A 19,138-nucleotide genomic window follows, 5' to 3' on the forward strand; every position below is an offset into this window, starting at 1 on the left:
GTGCACAAGCCTGTGGCAGGAGCAGTGGAGCTCCAAACCCCACTTCCCTAGAGGGGAGCCACTGCAGTACACACAAGGGTGTTTTGAGGCCCGAACAAAATGACTCAAGTTCTCAAGTCACCCCCACTTCTAAAGGACTGCAGCCATTGAGACTGGCAGCCTTCCCAGAGAGACTGCAGGCAAGACACAAATGGGAACTAACCGACATCTTGATCTTGTAAGATGAAGAAAGCTTTGCATTGAGACTGGGTGAGATTTATCGGTTAGATAAGTAGATGCTATGTTGGTCCTTACATCTGTTTGGCTTTCCAGAGAATTTGTTTGTAAAGAGACTCGCATAGTTTTCATACAATAATTATTCTGCTCCCCATCAGCCCTTTTCACAAGTAGAACCCTGCAAACTGTGGACTGGAGCAACAGCAGGGGAACATTTGATCTAAGGCTGCATCTGCTTTTAATAACATTTTTCACAATATGGTGTATGCTGAAGTCTGATTCAGCAACAATTTCTTAGCTATCTAATCTGCCTTTTCTGTTTGAACACACTAATTTATCTGCTTTTCTGTTCAGACACATTTTTTAGGTGTCAAGAAAGTGCAGGCTAACAAAACTTGTTATTCCAACACAATACTCATCCCACTCCCTTTATTACTGATACTTGCTTTGCATTCATTTTCAAAGACAAAAGGTCTAGGATGGGGTCACATTATGCTAGATATTTTGCAAATGCACAGGGGGTCTAGGACATCTTTTGCACAGTTTAAAATCTACTGCCTCAATCCAGAGTTGGTTTGGATGGCTCCTTCCTGGGGGCCTGCAGCTAAAGCATAAAGTCACAAGCTGCAAAAGCTTGGCTTTGCTTCAGAGTACATCCATACCACAAACGTAGCCCCATGCAGAGGTATCAGCTTAGCTCTGTGGTTGTATAAATATCCAACATTTTTTAAATTAGTAAAATGAGAATAACAAGAGTTCCTTTCTCTTAGTTTTTGTTCAACTTTCAATTTAATTGTACAGCATCTCTGGGTAAGACAGTTTTATTTAAAGGCTTAACACAGTGCCCAGTGAAGGCCCATTTCCAGTGGGAGGTTCTACTGATCTAAAATAACAGAGCTTTGGGCAAATGAGGAGAGGAAGAAGAGCAGAGAAACAAAATAAAAAGCCATTTGAAAACAGTCTGTAGGAACATCTAAAGGTGACTTGCTCTTAACAATCTCACCAGACAGTACTTACCAGGGTGCCTTTAAACAAGTGTTGCTACGGAAACTATCCTGAAAAGGAATTCATGCCCACAAACAAGTCCCTCAAGGGATAGGTAATACCAGGTGGTATGAGGCCATTAATAACAGTATGTCAGGTGGATAAACCTGACATGACTAAAAGCAAGTAAGTCTGTCATTAAAATACAAAGCTGACTGAAAACAATTTGGTAATTTCAACAAAATAAAGATGCCCCTGTGATACAGCTGGGTTCTATAGTAAAATGCTTGCATAATAAAAGCTATCAAGTCCAAGCAGTCTTATTTTGGCATATATGTAACTGCACACTGTGTTATAAACACCTAAATGACAAATTGCATTGCATCTTTGCAACAGAACATTCCCAAGATATTTACAGAGAGGGAAGCTTAAAATAAGTTTTATTTTACAATTAAATAACTATTTGAAATTCTTTTCCCCTCCAGTGTCCTTGGCTGGCAGATGTCTGCTTGGTTCAGTGTGCACGGGGGGACAGGAGAAACAGCACAAGCTGCATCATTTTTGAAATAAACAAGTTTCTGATTGGACTTGAGCTTGTTCAGGAGAGACAGCTGCAGGTAGAAGCTCATGTCTTAAAGCCTGAGGATGACACAAACTGCTCCGTGTCCTCAATAGAAGAAGATTTTCTCACAGCATCTGAGCACCTAGAGGATGACAACGAGGTTGATGAATGTAAAACGGGTAAAACCAATGTGACTGAGCATAAATCTGCTATTGTTTCTACTCCAAAACAGCCATGACAATGCTCACATAAATTGCACTTCATGTTAATTCATGCATATATTTGTTTGTAATTTAGAAAATGAATGGCCATTCATATTTTTAAATTGTTATTCAAAGACAAAGATATATGTTTCTGCAGTAGTTTTAGAGAGCAGTAATGCATTACAGAGTTGTGCAGCCGTTTTCATTTTAAAGTTATGGGGTACTCTGCAAAAACCAATTTCTTGTTTTCCTTTTAATAGGTCATGAAAAGTTAAGTGTTTCAGAAGCATCCTCAGATGTCAAAAAAAGTAAAGGAAAGGGATTTGAAAATAGCCACTACAGAAAAACCAGGTTGCCATCTATTCTTGAAGGGAACTGCATTAATGAAGATAATGCAGCTACTGGAGTCTCTGAAGCTGTGACTGTTGTGCCTGAAGATGCTGTCTTACAACCTGAAGATAAGGCAGACCAGGAAACACTGTGGCAGAAGGAATTAGCTGGAAGAGTTACTTCGTCCTTTAGTACTAATAATTTGACCAGTGAGGTTGAAAATTCTAATTCAGCACAGGTGTTGGAAGATGTATCTTTAACCAAAATGGTTAAAGAGGAGCTAGGGTCTCTTTGTGACTCAACAGGAAAACACACCAGTAAGACAGAGGGAGATGACTGTGCAGGTATCAGGAAAACTGATCCTCTCCCACAGGATGAGCGGGCAACTACAGGTCAGTATGCCACAAATTTAGCAGAATCTGTTCTACAAGATGCATTCATTAGACTGTCACAGTCTCAACCCACTTTTAGTGAGGAGGCTGCCGTCAGCATCTCCGTAGGAAGCTCCTGTAAGTCGGAAGACGCACCTGCTTCCCGATCATGGAATGAACTTCCAAAGATTGTCATAGTGCAAAGTCCAGACAGTTCTGAGAATATGTCTGACTGGCCAGGGTCTGCCTTCCCCAGCCTGTGTCACTGGACTGAATCAGAAAGTTCTGCTGAAGTTTCAGATTACTTTGAGGAAGGACATTCAAACGGACACAGCCAGAGTGCACTGGAAGTGGCTCTGGCTTGTGCAGCTAGTGTTATTGGAACCATTTCTAGTCCCCAAGCTGCAGAAAAATTCAGATGGGATCAAGAAGCCACACAGCCTAACAGTGGAGCAGTTGATAATGAAGAACACACAGCATCTTCACAGCTACTTGACTGTGCTGGCACAGAATATTCATTTCCATCTGCACTGTGTGGCATGACTCAGGTAGCAAGTGCTGTAGCTGTTTGTGGTCTGGGGGAAACAAAGGAAGAGAAGTACCCTGCTACTTCGAGCGGACTTCTGTCTGCTGCTCAGACTTCTGCAGCCATTACTCTACATTGCAGCATAGCTTTAGGAAGCAGCATGGAGAAACTAAATTATAGCATTGCAGAGGCACTTCTCAAAGAGGCGTCAATAATTTTGACAAAACCCAACATATACAAAAATGTAGGGCATTTTATGGAATCCATAAATGGAAAGATTATTGAAACAGCAGCAAGACCACAGATTCCACACACTAATGAAGTAATCAGGGATGAACTTGCACAAAACTTATCCAATATTATTCTACGACATTCTATGGAGGAGGCTAGGAAAAGGAGGCAGCTACACCCCTGTTCAGAAAACTGCTCAAGTACACAAGACATGTTCATGGAGACTGCAAATGAGTTGCTTTTTAACGTAGTATATTTCACTTTCAAGAAGATGAACAACATAAGACAAATTGAAGAGTGTTCTCCTCTCTTTTCCAGGGGGACAAAGACAGAGAAAGTAACAAGAGCAGAAGGATGGTCAACACAAGCAAAAGAACATGAAACTTCACACAGCCCCATGGATAGCTCTGCTGTTAAAACATTTGGTACATCCTACAGCACTAGTTCTAGCAAAGATCTTGTAAATGTCACAAATACTAGGAAAAGTAATATGAAAGACGTAAATAGCAAGGAAACTGCTCCACTAGATTCAGAACCAACAAGTAGAGCTACAGGGCATAATGCACTTGTTGCAAAAACATCTCCCAAGAAAAAATACCTGAAAAGAACCACACGAGACTGTTACAAATCCCCAAATCAGAGTAATAATAATCATCATAAGAAAGACTACAGATCATTTTCAGATAGAGAAAATACCTTTGCAAACAATGAATGCAAGCATGGTGTTCAAGAACAGTTGTCTTCCAGTACTGTCATGAATGTAGAAAAACAGGCCAAGCATAAGTCTAATGCTGTGCTAAATAATGATGTCCAGGTTAGCTTGTCTTTATTAGGAAATCATGTCTTGCTTCCTTCACAGCCTGTGCTACAGGTGAAACATTCAAGGGACAAATATTGTATAACGGATTTTGCAGAAGAATTGGCAGAAACAGTTGTCTCTATGGCAACAGAAATAGCTGCCATTTGTCTTGAAAATTCAAACGGAAAGCAACCTTGGTTCTGTGCGTGGAAGAGGGGTAATGAATATCTGGTGACCCAGAGTTTATCTTGCAGAACCATGAAAAGGAAAAAGGAAACCCATGGTAATGGTTCAGTTGTTCGGAAGAACAGGGCACCTAGACTTAGTGAGATCAAAAGAAAAACAGATGAGCATCCTGAACTAAAGGAAAGATTGATGAATCGGGTAGTAGATGAATCTATAAGCCTTGAGGACACACCAGATTCAGTCAATATCTTTGCTAATGAAGTGGCTGCCAAGATCATGAACCTCACTGAGCTCTCCATGGTTGATGGCATCTGGCAAGGTCCAAACCACCCCAGGAACAGGCTGCACTGTGAAAGATGGAGCCGAGCCAAAGCCTCAAGCTGTGAGAGCATACCTGAGGAGGACTCAGATTCCAAAGCCTCTTTCAGTACCCTAGGCCTAATGAATGCCTTTGGCCAACCTGTCAGCCAGACAAGTTCTGTCTCAAAGCAATCTAGTTGTGAAAGCATTACAGATGAATTTTCAAGATTTATGGTGAACCAGATGGAAAGTGAAGGAAGAGGTTTTGATTTACTACTAGATTACTATGCAGGAAAAAATGCAAACAACATCTTAACTTCTGCTTTGCAACAGGTAGCCAAGAAAAATGGCCATCTTAATGTGAGACCAAGTTGCCCATCCAAACAGTCCAGCACAGAAAGCATAACAGAAGAATTTTATAGGTATATGCTAAGAGAAATAGAAAAAGAAAATAAAGATAACTTATCTTCTCCTCGGAATTCAAAAGACTGGTGTGGCAGTTTGCTATCACCTTCTGTACGATCACCTTTTTGCTTTAGGCAATCATCAATGCCTGACAGCAGATCATCAGGTTCTAGACTAACAGTTAGTGTCCCAGTTAAGGCAAATTCATTAGATGGATTTGCCCACCATCACCAAGATTCCTTAAGTGTACAGACAGTTAATACAGTGGCTTCCTCCAGTCTTTGCAAGTCTGACTCATGCCTGTACCAAAGATGCAAGACTGACCAGATAACAGATATGTTGATTCACGATACGTGGGCAAGTTCTATTGAATCTCTAATGCGCAAGAACAAAATCATAGCAGATGAGGCAGAGGCAGACCAGTTTCACAGTGATTCCCCACCACATGTGGAACAATATGCAAACAGACTGGCTGCAAATATTGTTGAAAGTGGTAAAAATTTAATTGTTGTCCAGCAGGATTCTTTTGATTATACAAGCCAAGAACGAGTGCTGGAAAGCAAACATCCTCAAAGCACAACTCAGACTCAATCAAAACCCAAAAGGGATGGAGTAAATTTTGATGAGAAAAAACAGCATATGAAGAACCCTGGATGCCTCCCTGCAAGTCAGCATAGGGAAGTGCCTTTAATTCAGATAGAAACTGATCAACGAGATGAGCCAGATAAAGGCTCAGAGTCCTTCATTTCATGTAGCCCTTCTGGAAAGGAGCATCAAAGCAAAGAAAAGCCTCCAGAAGCTTTTGATGGCAAACACACAGTTTCCAGTTCCCTACTAAATAGGTAAGTGACAAAATAGTAAAATCAGCACATTGCTTTTGTGTTTGTTTTAATTTCCCAGTAAAAATCATTTTGATAAACGAAGATAAGAGGAGAAGCACTTTCAAAGAAATAAAAGAAAGAAAGTTATGCCTACAGGTTTCTCATGGCATAAAAATCACCCAATCATATATCACAGTGCCAGTTTCTGGAGCAAAGTTACATTGTACGTGACAACGTGCTTCCAAGATTCAAATCTAATACTTCAGAGACAAGTAAGTTTTCTCTCTACAGTTGTTTAAGTCTTACATAGTTAAGACAGGAAAGATGGACAAAGTTTGAACGTCGATTTAGCACTGACAGAAGACAGCAGAATTTGACCTCTGCTGTAGTTCTCTGCTATGCTTGTTCATATAACTAATGCTTTGTATACATGGAAACAAGACTAGATTTTTGAGACCTTGAAGTTCGTCTTTGTGTTTACAGTCTGGAGATACAAGTAATAAAAATTCTTTAGTGGAAGAAATAAAATAGTAATTAAAAACACCCCTCTCCTCTGTTAGTTCAAGACTTCCCTGGTAGAACTTAGAGAAAATAATAAAATTTCATTTTACTACATAATGCAAATGTAGAGGATTGCTGTGGATGCTGAGGTTAAGAGCAAGACTCTCAAGACGTCGCTTGTTTTTAACTATACTTGGTCATGTGTGTTACTTTAATGGTACCTAAATTGCCAATCACTTGGATCACTGCGGCAACTATTATCTCAGAGTGCTTGACATAGTGAATGCTAGTGCTAGAAACCATTTTGCAGCTCATTTTATTCTAGGAAGTGCTCTGTTTTGGCTTTTGACAAAGCTCTGCTTGAAGTGTGTATGGTAGCCATTAGGTGGACAATTATCACAATGTCACTGTTCTTTCATACTGGCTGTCCCCCACTAACCTTTCTCTTCCTTTAAATGGAAATTGCTTTTAGTAGGATACATTTGGAAATGTACGTATCTGGAATCTTGACTTTTATTTTTGCACAGTTTAAGAGCCCTTTAATAGCTTCTCCTCTGCCTTTGATGAAGAGTTCCTAAAGCAACTATGGGAAGTTTGAAGCATTAGGACTGGTAGGGCAGAATTAGTAACCAGAGGCTACACCTACATGAGTATTTTGGTTCAGCAATGCAGTGCAGGTCTGAATCAGCTTCTCTTCATTTCCATGCATTGGCTTTCTTTGCCACATGCAATGCAGATTTCTTATAAAGGATTCTCAACTAGAAGCTGCACAAGAGTGTACCAGATGTTCTCATAACCCTACCAGGAAGGCAAAGCTTCCAGTGTTTCTTCACAGGGATTTGAACTGCTTGTGGCATAGATGTCTGGACCAAGTCTAGACTAAAGTAAAAACCTAAAGATATATAAATAACATAGATAGCATGAGCACCAGTTGTTTTGATCCACTCCTACCGCATGAAATTACTTGCTAGTGTAGATATAGGCACATAGGGCTCCAGGCAAAACATCAAGCAGACATACAGGCAACTAGAAAAAAAAGAAGGGGGAAGGGAGGGAAAGCTGTGCAGGCCTTGGGAAAAGGTCTTCAGCAAGGAAAAAAAAAGAAAATAAAATAGTTGTTTCTTGTATGCAGGCAGCGCAACAGACCCAGTCCTGTCACAGTTACACAGAAACTGTTCCAACTGACTGTTCAGAAGTAGGGAACTGTCAGTTCAAAGCATTGCTAGTCTGAGATGTAATTGCATAATGAATCAAACACAACCCAAAATGCCATGTAACGACGCCCACAAAAATTTCTCGTATTTTGGAACAAGCAATAGGTACTACATGCCCTGGATTAAAAATCTGAGTAGCACCTGCAGCCTGGCTGCTCAGTTACCACAGATGCCTAGTTTTGTACCCGAGGGCTCAGGGATGACAGGCATAGTTATTTGACAGATGCTGACTGCCTGGAAGAGTAGAGGCCCTCAGGCAAACAGGCCCTTTTCTCCCCGTACAGGAGGCTGCCTCTCTCTCTAGCATCCAGCATTAATGCAGCAACTTCTCAGTTGGAGCTAGAGTGAGGGCAGGACAAAATGAAATATCCTCAATGATATTGTCTCAGTATATTCTTAAACAAATTAATTACTTGGGAGCAGTAGAATTTTTGGGGTCATCTCTTGCTCCAATTGCAGACAGGGTGCCTCAGCCATTACTGTAAATAAATGTTGGAAGGTAAGAACTCTGGAGGGATCCTGAAGTGGGTTGCCAGTACACATTATATTGTCTCAATCACACAGCTGCAAATGCAGACCATCCAGTAAACTTAACAAAACTACAGTTTTGTACTAACTGCTATTCTGGAGCTGCAGTTATATAACTATTTTTTTCCTAGCATCCAAAAAAGGGAGTTTGGATTATAATATACCTTCCGATCTACGTATCAAAAGTCTTACAGCAAGTATCACAAAGTCCAGTTTGGCTCTGAAAAGTTACCGTAAATACAGTTTTTATTTTTTGTTCGTGTGTTTGTGGGAATGTACAGAATTGTAAAGCATTAAGCCACAATATCTCTTAACCCTGTATTTTCTAAACTCAGTCTAGACCTATGTATGCAGTGTGGTTTCTGACTACCTGCTGCACACCTATCTAGAAAAAGAATACTTCGTCCTTCCCCAGTCTAAACGTTGGATCCTAAGGAGTACAGAAGCCTAAGAATCATTAGTGATTCACAACCCCCACCACCTTCATACTTTTACTTCTAGACGTCTTTTGGATCTGCAATGTTAACAGTGTAGAAAACCCTGTCGAGAACCCTGTCAAGAAACCTATTCACCCATTAGTAAGACAGGGAATTAGTGCCAAGATATATTTCCAAGAAATGCTCATACTGTGCTAACATATACCAATATTTCAATCACTGAAATGACTGAAGTGCACTAAGCAACAGGCCTGTTCAGTGAGCAGCTCTTCTGTGCAGGTTGAAACTTTTCTATGCGTATTTCAGCATAAGGTTTACTATGTTTTGTGTTTGCTTATAGCAGTCATAAGATCTTTTTTTAAGAGCATCTCAGACGATATGCTCAACTGGAGTTTATGTATAAATTATAATCCTGTCCAACCCCTTGCACCTGTATAATGTTGTGGCTTGGTTGATTTTAATGAGCAGCATTGCCTGAAGATTGGTGGTACCACTTTGTTTGCCTATATTATCAATGTGCCTTCCTTATCACCCTACCAGCAGCAGTCCTCAGAGCAAACCAGATGCTGAAATCATAGGAGAGACAAAAACAGCCGAAGAATTTCCAGTCCACCTCAGCAGCAGTGAAGAAAGCACTGGCAGCTGGTCCCAGCTAGCTAACGATGAGGACAATCCTGACGACACAAGCAGCTACTTACAACTCAGCGAACCATCCCTGAGGTACCCATATTGTCTGTTCTCAGTATAAAATACGAGCTAATCAAGCAGACCAATGATCTGGCTACCACATATCAGGAATGAGGTTCAACAGCTTCAGATTCATTCAGAATACTGTAAAGAAAACCTAATAACTGAGTTCATCTCCTTAAAAAAAAAGAAAAAAAAAAGAGAGAAAAATTAGCCACATTCCGGTTCTCAGCAGGATTTCTTTTTTTTAGTGTAAGCAGCTAGATTCAGACAAAGAGAAAATTTCCTGGCACCACTCCAGTGCCTCAGTCCTACAGTGAAAGGGCCATCGGACAAGCTAATTGTTGCAGTCTTTCCTTTGATGTATTTGCTATTTGCACAATGTTTATTTTGTCATTTCCTTAGCTGAGATTGATGGCACTAATATTCCCACCAGTTATCTGTACACCAAGAAGAGCAGAGACAGAGCCTTGATATGCTTAGGATGGCACGGGGAAGCAGATTAACAGAGGATGACAGTGTTCTCTTTGGGTAGGCATAAATTCCAGAGCTCCCGTCACAGTGTGCTGCTTTTTGTTCCTATTCAAGTCAGGACATGCATTTACAAATGTTATCTAGTCCTTAGAGTTTGTATAAAGTGATGTTAGTTTGACTTCAGCCCTTTCATGACTTCAGATTGAGCAAGTTCTTAACATGCTTTTAGATTAGGTTTTAAAATACTGTAAAGTATTTACATCTTTCTCTTGTGTATCAAAATGATAAGGAAGGAAGTCACTATAGTAATGAGCAAAGAAAAGAAAAAGTCTCTGTCAGAGAGCACTGTTGGATAGCTGAAAAAATGGCGAGCAAAACCTGCCTGTCAGTGTGGGTGAACATTCATCATCCATCATTATAGTATCAACCTTTAACAAAGTTCTTGGTCTGAGAGAGCTAACGTATTGTGCCTCTTGGCTCTGCACTTAAACAGAAATTGCTACAGCAAGTCTGAATGCATGGCATTCTGACACTGCCTCAGAAAAACCTGATGGGGAAAAGAGCTAATCAATCTTTCTAATGTAAGGAAAAAAAGACTATTAGTTCTGTTGGGGTTTTTTTGATAAAAATTAAGCTGTTCATGTTCACTTGTTCACAGAACTGGCTTGTGCTAATTCACTTGCAGCCGGCAAATTCACAACCTGTTCACAAGATGAACACAATATCTACATACACATTCACTATCAATTTTATAATGATGTTATAAAGCGAACTGGTACTACTTTCTCCAAATATTCTCAGATGTCATACTTCATCCTAATGAAAAAGCCAAGGAGAATACTTTTTCTTGTTACTGGTCCCAGTGGGCACTGGCTATAATCAAAATCTGTCTTTCAGAGTAGTCAGAAACATAAAGGGCTGTCACTGTACCTGTGGGTTCCATCAGATCCCCGATAGTATTTGAGGTATGATACAATACACTGAAACTGTTGCTGGTTACAGGCATGGAGTCACCCAATAGGTAAGTAGTATGATGGGCAACCAAATGCCTTGCTATAACTCACCATGTTCAGAGGTATCTCAATCTCTGCAGGTTCTTCCAGGGCATCTCCGTACCTGGTAATCCTTTTCAAGGACTCACGCAGACTGCTTTTTTTGTAAGAGGCCAAATGTTCATTGCATAAGGCATTCACAAGAAGATAGTCCACTTTTTTTATTTCCTCCAGTTTAAAACATCACTTGATACATGCTCTATCTAGAACTATTTTTATAAAAGCCTCATTATTTTGAGCAGATTAGTGTGCTTCATTCTGGGAACCGCTTGCTGAGTGGAATGGATTTTGTGGAACTCTGCATAACAGAGGGCACCTCTTCACATTGCTTTGTACATAAGTAAATTACAAAAAAGACGTATGGGAACATATTCAGTGCAGCTTGGCACTAATATCTAAACTTTTGCTTTGTCAGCAATGGTAACAGCAGTACTACTAGCAGCCTTGGCATTATGGACCTGGAAATTTATCAGGAGAACATGCCATCTTCTCCTACGATTAAGTAAGTAGTCACTGAAGTGAGATTTGATGTTTAGTCCAACTTGAACTGCAAATCATTTACACCATCTAAAATGAGCCAAGCCCTGCTTTGCACCTGCTGCTGAGCCTGCTGTTAGCTTCAGAAAAAGCACATGAAGGTTTCTGTGCAGAGTGATAACACTAGAGAGTGAAAGATTACCCAGGAAAGTTAACCCAGGCAGATCTCTCAAAAGAGCATGGATCCACCAACTGCTGTGACTAAAAGACAGTTTTCTGTGGTATGGGTTTCTCATTGTGTTAACTTTCTTCTCCCAGTAACTTCAAATATTGTCAAAACTACTGTAACAGCAAGCAAGGTCAAGCAAATAAGAATCTGTTAAAATAAAAGGAAAAAATCTGATAGCATTCTTTCAAATAAAAATAATAATTTGGCCCAAAGTACATCTTACCTATTGTTTCTGGGCATGTTTCTACTTAGCATTCAATTAGCTTATCAAGAGATGTGTAAGTACCTACTTAAAAGGTTCTGGCACCCTGAAACCTGGTATAACCTGCCAGCTGGTGAATGTCACAATGTAGTCAGGGCATGGTCATTGCAGAAGTGTACAAACCATATATCAAACATTGAACATGGGATCTTTGTGAAGTCAGTGACATCAGAAAATCTTCGCAGCTTGCTACCAGATTGTACTACAACTGCCCTGCTTTTTCTGTAAAAGGCTCTTTCTTTTTGTAAGAAATCTGGGCTTTCATATTTCTGTAGTTATGTACATTCTCTCTCAGCTGCCGACTTGTAGATTAACCTTGTTAAAACATTCCAAACTTCACAGTAGACAGTGATACCTCCTGCACGTATTCCTAAAGGTGACTCCTTTCCCTAAAATTTCTGAGGAGCAAAGGGATACATTTTTGACTCCCCTCGTTAGCTTTCAGGAGCTATTCTCAGCTGTTAGCTGATAGGCATGAGAAGCTTGTACTTCCACAAGTCAAAATCAAGGCACAGAATGTATCTGCTTTTCAAACAGAAAACTGGAAAAAGCCTGACGGGAATTAAGCACCTATGATTCTAAGTCATGACAAACTATACTGCCCTTTTATTCTTTCCTCTCACATCTTGCAGTAACCACTACATGAGAATATATAATCTTGATTCTTTGAAGCTTTGGGGGAGATTCTGAAATCTTGTGAATGAAGGTGGCAAAGAAGTCGATAAAGAGTAATGTCCTATGCTAGAAACAAAATCTTATACCTGCAGCATTCCCCCTGATTGAGGGCAGGATGGGACAGTTTGGAAATGTGTACTGCAAATGCTATCCCTCCACAAATGATGAAACAAATGCAAGAGCTGTGGCAGCAATAACGAATTTGCAGCCCCTTGCTATATATATATAAGCATGGATATTGTGTTCAGAAATGGAAGCTGAAGCAGTGACTACATGCCTGGAGTTTGTTTCCTGTAGTTTAGGAAAGAGATGGTACACAAGAAATTTAAGATCTTTGGAAATTTTTACAAGGTGTAAACAGAATTTGTTTATCCAAACAGCAAATACATTTAAAAACAGCAGTAGTTGAAGTAATTGATAGTTATGATCGTGTTTAATTATGAAAGATGAAAGTAGAGAGCAAAGCTGGAGGGGATTCAGCCAGGGAGTATAGCACTGCAAAATGTAGACACTGGAAGTTCAGTATTTCCGCTCAGGTTCTGAGGTCTGCTGTATCTTATCATAGTGTCATTTACTTGTCATGAAAAATGTGAAGATCCGCAGATCCTGGTGAAACATAATACACAGCACAACCATTACAAGTACTCTATCCTATTACAGTAAGAATGATGAAATTCCCTTAGCTTTTCCTGATTTACAGATAAAAATAAATACATTCAGCATTTCATTATTCCATCCTATGTAACCTTTTTCTTGCAGTTTTCTAGGTTTTACATTGAGGGAGAAGTTTATCCATCATGAAGCAATGTTGTAGACTGTTCCTAAATATCACTAATAAGCTTTGTTGTTGTTTGTTTCTAAGTGAATTAATAGAAGAAAAGGTTTTCCTTAAAGAACAGACAGAAAATACAGAGGGTAAGTTGAACCGTATCGATTGAAGCATACAGGCTGAAGTTAACATGAGTAATTGCACAGTAACTGCTGGGATTATTTTTCCAGAAAGTACTTCTGGGCTTTCAGTGGGAACAGCTAATTGTCAAAAGGACCTACTGGTGATAAACTTTGATCTGGAACCAGAGTGCCCCGATGCGGAGCTGCGAGCCACCCTGCAGTGGATAGCCGCTTCTGAACTTGGAATTCCAACCATCTATTTTAAGAAATCTCAGGAAAACAGAATTGAAAAGGTAGTATTTACAGAAGTGGGCATGCTATTAATTCATTTTGATCACAATAGTTACTATGACTTCTTGAAGTTAGTAAGCTTAATGGGAGATGCAAAAACATCTTCATTACAGCAAGATGGCAATTCTATTGTCTATTACAGAAGGGGAAGAATGGATTAAATGTGTCAGAATTGAAGGTATGTAAACTAGTAGATTGTTAATGGCACAAGAAATAGTAGCGCCATGAGACCTTCTCCAAAGCCTCTCTAACATGCTTTGATGAATCTGTTCATTTTTTCAGTGGTGTTAAGTATCAACACCCAAGTCAGAATTAACAGAGAGCCCTTTATGTGGCTGCACTTGAAGAGTTGCAGATGGCTTACGCAGAGTTTGAGCATGCAGCTTAAAAATCACTAGCGTGTGGGCAAGGTTCTGCCTTGCCTGCAACACGGATTAGGGCAGCCTCAGGCAGGTCTGAACTTCTGCCTGGCAGTCCTTAGATTGTTACAGCTGGGGATACGGCAAGGCATCGCAGGGGCCTGTGGCCAAAGGCACTGGCTTTATAGTCACTTTGGGCTCATAGAAAAGGATTGCTTGTCACCAGGGAATGGACCCACTGCACAAATGTACAGAAGAGGCTAACTGCAAAATACAGAAAGCTAACTTGTGTTAGCTCAGGTCCACTGTCTAAAATAACGAGATTATGAGGCTTCTGCACCAGAGCTGATGGAAAGTTCAGAGAATAGGTAGGATGGACTTAGCTGTGTACGCATATCCTTGTAGTATCCACTACCCTGAGAGACAGTTTTAGCTCAGGCAGTGACCAGCCAGTGTTTCCAGTGGAGCTGTATTTGCAATCACATCTATTACTTGGAAAATTTGGCTGAAAATTAAAATATTTTGCATCATTGTATGAAAATTATGAAGTACCTCCCCTGGCTTAATAATAAAGTATTATGTGTGCCAGTATCCTTTTGCTCCTACTCATGCGTAGCTCAGCCTCTGCCATTTTGAAAGCAGACGTCTGATTCCAGAGAGAGGCAGACAGACACAGCCTACTAGAACCAAGAAATCTCTGAGGTATTAGTCCAAGCCAGGGCAACAAGAGCAACACTGAAGTCCAAAATGGTAACAAGAAGTGCAGACTGTTCCTATTCCTGAATGATTCATTAAGTGCTCCATTGTGGATAACCCCAAATGACACCCACAGTATTTCAGGAATAACCAGAACAGCCCCATTTCCAAGGTCAGTAAGAATAGCTCAAGCTTTGGGCTTTCAAAAAGTGTCTTAGAATTCCAAGCAATTAATAAAATTAAAAAAAAGTATTACAAATCACTATTTTGGTCTCTTATGGGAAGATCATTTTGAGTAGCAGAGATATTGTTTGATTTTCTTGAGTACATGCATTTGGGAATCATAAACATAATTTAAAATGCATTCAGCAGCAACAGTCCAAATTGCATCTAATTAAAGAAACAGCTGTCAGCTTTACCCATGTGCTTTGGCAAACAGCTAATTCAATTGCAGAAATACACTAGAGAATAATGAAGCACATCCTGCCTACAACAGTGCTTTTGGAAGTCACGTGCCTATTAAATATCATTAAAATACATATTAAAAGTTTAGGCTTCAGTATGTAAATAGCAAACAGCTACACTAACTAGAGACACAATATTTTCTTGTGCGGTTTAAAACTGGAATCACAGAAGGATCAAGCCAATTAGATATTGAGTGTGAATTTCAAAGAAATTAAAAGCTTTGATTTTCATTTATGTGCTTCAGAAAAAAAAATGGGACCAGATGTATGACACTGTGAAGCCCTTGCTTAAGTATAAAGTGGACAAAATTCAGAATTTTTTTGCAGCTGCATAAGAATATATATTTAATCTCTGATTGATCTGGAAGTTAAAAATCAAATACAGGTACTTTCTGTGATTCAACCACAATTGTAGCAAATGTCTTCTTGTCACAGAAGTTTACCTAGAATTTCCTCTCACCAGTACTATGTGAATATTTAATACACTATTGGATGGGTATGTGGAAATCCAGAAAATTAAATACAAATTAAAATTAGCAAATGGTAAAGAAGTGGGATTTTTTGTTTTTTTTTGGTTTTTTTTTAATTCTTCAGACTGGATAGTCACACTTCCATTCTTTTCATAGTGAGTTGTTGGTAACAAGGAAAGTTGTGATCCTTTACCAAGCTCACTTTCACTGTTCTTAATTTCATTGCAATAAATAAGAAATAATTGCAGCTCATCTAGAAAACATTGAGATGTGGCAGTCTTTGGGGAGCTATAGAACTTCAGCAATGAAATTTTATAAATAGAAAGAAACTGTATGTTACTGTGTAATGAACTGTGCCCACTCCCACTCACAGCGGTGCATTTTCAAAGGATGGTTTGTGTATTAATTTCACAAAACATTAGCAAAGCATTAAGCAAATCCTGAGTGTGTTTTGTTTTGGTTTTTTATTAGTTTTCAGATGTTGTGCAATTAGTTCAACGGAAGTCCTGGAAAGTGGGGGATATCTTTCATGCCGTGGTGCAGTACTGCAAGCTCAGTGAGGAAGGCCAAGTGGTGACACCAAGCCTGTTTGATTGGCTTCTCGAACTGGGTTAAGAAAGTTCAACCTGTTCAGCATTTTTGTTTTATTCCAGTTTAAATAAGCAGTGGTTTGTGTAATGCTCTGATTTCTGAATGCCACTGAATAAAATGAGCAAAAATATACAAACTCTAGAGAAACAGCACATGGCTGTTCCAGAACTGAAGAAGCTAAGTGAAACCAAGGTGTATTGTATCTTTCTGTATCATGAGGGGCTCGTGACATATTGTGTTATAGGGTGTACTGTACCAGAAGGGGATGGATTATTTTAGTATTCTGAATTAATGGAATATACAGTAAAGGCTTAATTAAATGTCTAATGTGTTCCACTTTCATCAGTTGGTTTAAATCGATCAGCCAAAATGGGATAGTACACAAACATTCAGTTTTTAATTGCCAATATTTTTACAGCTTAACTATTAGAACCAGAGTGTGTTCCAAGATGCCTAGAGATGCACATATCCCTAGATAAATAATTCTTTTTTTTATCCCTATAATCTAAGGGGTAAAAACTTTTGAACACTTAACTTGCCATTAGTCAACACAATAAAAAGCTGCTGAAAGCACATTTTAGTTTCTTTCCATGTGATTCTCTTCCATAACCATTCCCAATTCCTGTCTTCTTCTCAAGGAAATAAAATCTAGACTCTCAGTTTCCACCCTTAAAAAAACTGTCTCCTTTTCAGTTGGACGCAGTGCAGTTCAGCATAGCTAGGCATAGTATGTCCCTGAACACAGCTCTGTGAGCCAAGGCAGCAGGTTTCTAAGCCCTGTCCTGCCACAGACCATGTCCTCTCATGACCTTGGGCAAGTCATTTCACCTCTGTGCCTCAGAGTCTCTACCTGGTAAAAGGGAGTAACGATAGTACAATTGTTATGTGAAGTGCTTCTATTTAAAGCACTATGTAACATGCTAGGTATCAGTTAAAATCAGTGAAAAAATCCTATTTTAATTTTACCAAATAAATTGTTACTAAGTTGAAAAAAATGCATATTTGAATATAGTACCATCTCATAAAAATCTTAGTGTTATTTTTTGTAACTTCCAAGAAAGCAAAATGATTGTTAGAATTTCAGCAGACATACTTGTTCAGTTTGGATATAAGTGTTTGGACTATATGTGATAGTTCACATTACTATAAGATTTATATAACTGTTTGATAAAATAATCTGTGGTATCGTCTTGAGATGATCTGTTAGTATCATGCACTTAATGATGCATTCTCTTGATTCTGCCAAAGAGATTGGTTTTGAATTTAAAGGTAATTGTATTTATCACATCAGAGCTCTTCTATTATTTGTTTCTTTGAAAATATTTATCTTTCCTCTCTCTCTCTACCTAAATAGCATAATAGAAAACATGCCTGCTTTTCCCAGTAAAATATTTAAGAGATGTTTTATTTTTTTCCATATAACAGTATATGCTTCTGTAATATTTCTTGGGAAAATGGGAAAAAAAAAAATAACATCCTTTTGCACTAAATATTTTTGAAAATTTTAAAATAGTTTAAAATAATTTATGAAAGAGCCATATTCTCAATTTTATCTTTAAAACCATTCCTAAACTTGCATGATCGCATCACTCATGAAACACAAATTGTTAGTGAATCAAAATCTAATGTGGAACATTAAACAACAAGACTAATTTACATCTACTCTGCAGCATACACAAAACAGTGAAGGTTGCTTTACTGTGAGATAAAGGTCATTTTATTGCATACACTGAACACTACTGTGCAGTCACTGGGTAGTAATTCCCACTAACATGAGTGGCAACTCTGAATGCTCAGCATTTCTGAGGCTGAAAGTTAATAAAAAGCACCAAGTATTATAGACTTACAGTGCTTTGAGTCAATAAATGAGAAAGTGTTTTTATTTTTAAACCAAATACAGTTAGTGTCAGTATACAAGTTTTTTCTGTGATAGAATAAATGTTTACTTATCCTACAAAGCACAAATATAACGACGGAGTTGTACCAGTGTGATGCGGTTTCTCTGTACAATAGTTCTTAATGTTGCAATTTATTCAGAAATAAATTTGTGTTATAACATGTGTTCTCTTTGCCTTCCTAGAAAGTTCATCATGTACTATGGGGTTTTTGACTTATCAAATAACATTTGCCTGCCATCCATGTAGCATCTCAAGGCTCTCCTTCTGAATGAAAATCTTGACCCATGGCCCTGACCAAAAGAAGTCAGGGCAAGTTCCATGTCTTACCTCAGCATCAAAGCTACGGCTTTACATAGGTTCCACAATTCGTTCAAGAGATACAAGGCAAATCATAGCGGTCTAAATATCACAGTAGAATAAAAAGGAAGTACGTGTTCATTGCTGTGAACTAACCCTCAAATAACTCCCAACATAGAAAAATCTCTCCAGCTGCTTTCAGTACCTGCAAAAGCAGGCAGGTGGGTCAGAGACAGAAATTCAGCAGTTTCTTCTGCTTGTTTAAGTTTGTACAGGTATTTACTGCCTAGGTATAAGGGAATTTATTTCTACTTCTAAACAGAAAAGGAAACCAAGACTTAGCTGGGTAAATCAGAGCATGACTTGTCCACCACTAAAACAGGCTGAAAAAAAATTAAGTCAAAATTAAATACACATAAATAAGAACATCATACTACATGCAATTTTAGGTGAAAAATCACAGAGCAAGTTATCTACAGTTCAGCCTCTGTGTACACATAAGCATGATGCAGGTTGTTAATATCACCAGGGTGCAAAGGGAATGGCTACTCACTATCTTTCCCAATACAAACTAGGACCCAACAAATGGAACTCACACAAGCCTCATGCAATGCAAAGCAAATAAAAAGGGTTGACACAGATGAGAGGTTACAATACTTGTGCCTAAGTTCAAGTGGGAGCATATAGGTACTTAATGCACCACAATTTACA

The 19,138-nt window shown here is 38.9% G+C and overlaps 1 protein-coding gene across 5 annotated transcripts in view; it reads left to right on the plus strand.

The window, feature by feature from the left end:
- The window catches only part of SPHKAP (SPHK1 interactor, AKAP domain containing), a 69,169-nt gene extending 52,610 nt beyond the window's left edge, over positions 1–16,559 (plus strand). For 2 of the 5 annotated variants that reach the window (XM_061452971.1, XM_061452972.1), the window contains exons 6-12: positions 1,686–1,941; positions 2,226–5,955; positions 9,155–9,334; positions 11,243–11,329; positions 13,333–13,385; positions 13,470–13,654; positions 16,113–16,559. In XM_061452971.1, the coding sequence (XP_061308955.1) occupies positions 1,686–1,941; positions 2,226–5,955; positions 9,155–9,334; positions 11,243–11,329; positions 13,333–13,385; positions 13,470–13,654; positions 16,113–16,256 (4,635 nt within the window). In that variant the 3' untranslated portion in view covers positions 16,257–16,559. Of the gene's footprint in view, positions 1–1,685; positions 1,942–2,225; positions 5,956–9,154; positions 9,335–11,242; positions 11,330–13,229; positions 13,655–16,112 lie in introns of those variants that run through there. The other 3 variants (XR_009743261.1, XM_061452975.1, XM_061452973.1) reach the window with 3 other exon arrangements.
- Positions 16,560–19,138: the final 2,579 nt, after the last annotated feature.

This window comes from Pezoporus flaviventris, unplaced genomic scaffold (assembly GCF_033815535.1).
Source record: "Pezoporus flaviventris isolate CSIRO_AGI_PZ_B2104156 unplaced genomic scaffold, CSIRO_AGI_Pfla_v1 ptg000013l, whole genome shotgun sequence".
In the NCBI taxonomy this organism is placed as follows: domain Eukaryota; kingdom Metazoa; phylum Chordata; class Aves; order Psittaciformes; family Psittacidae; genus Pezoporus; species Pezoporus flaviventris.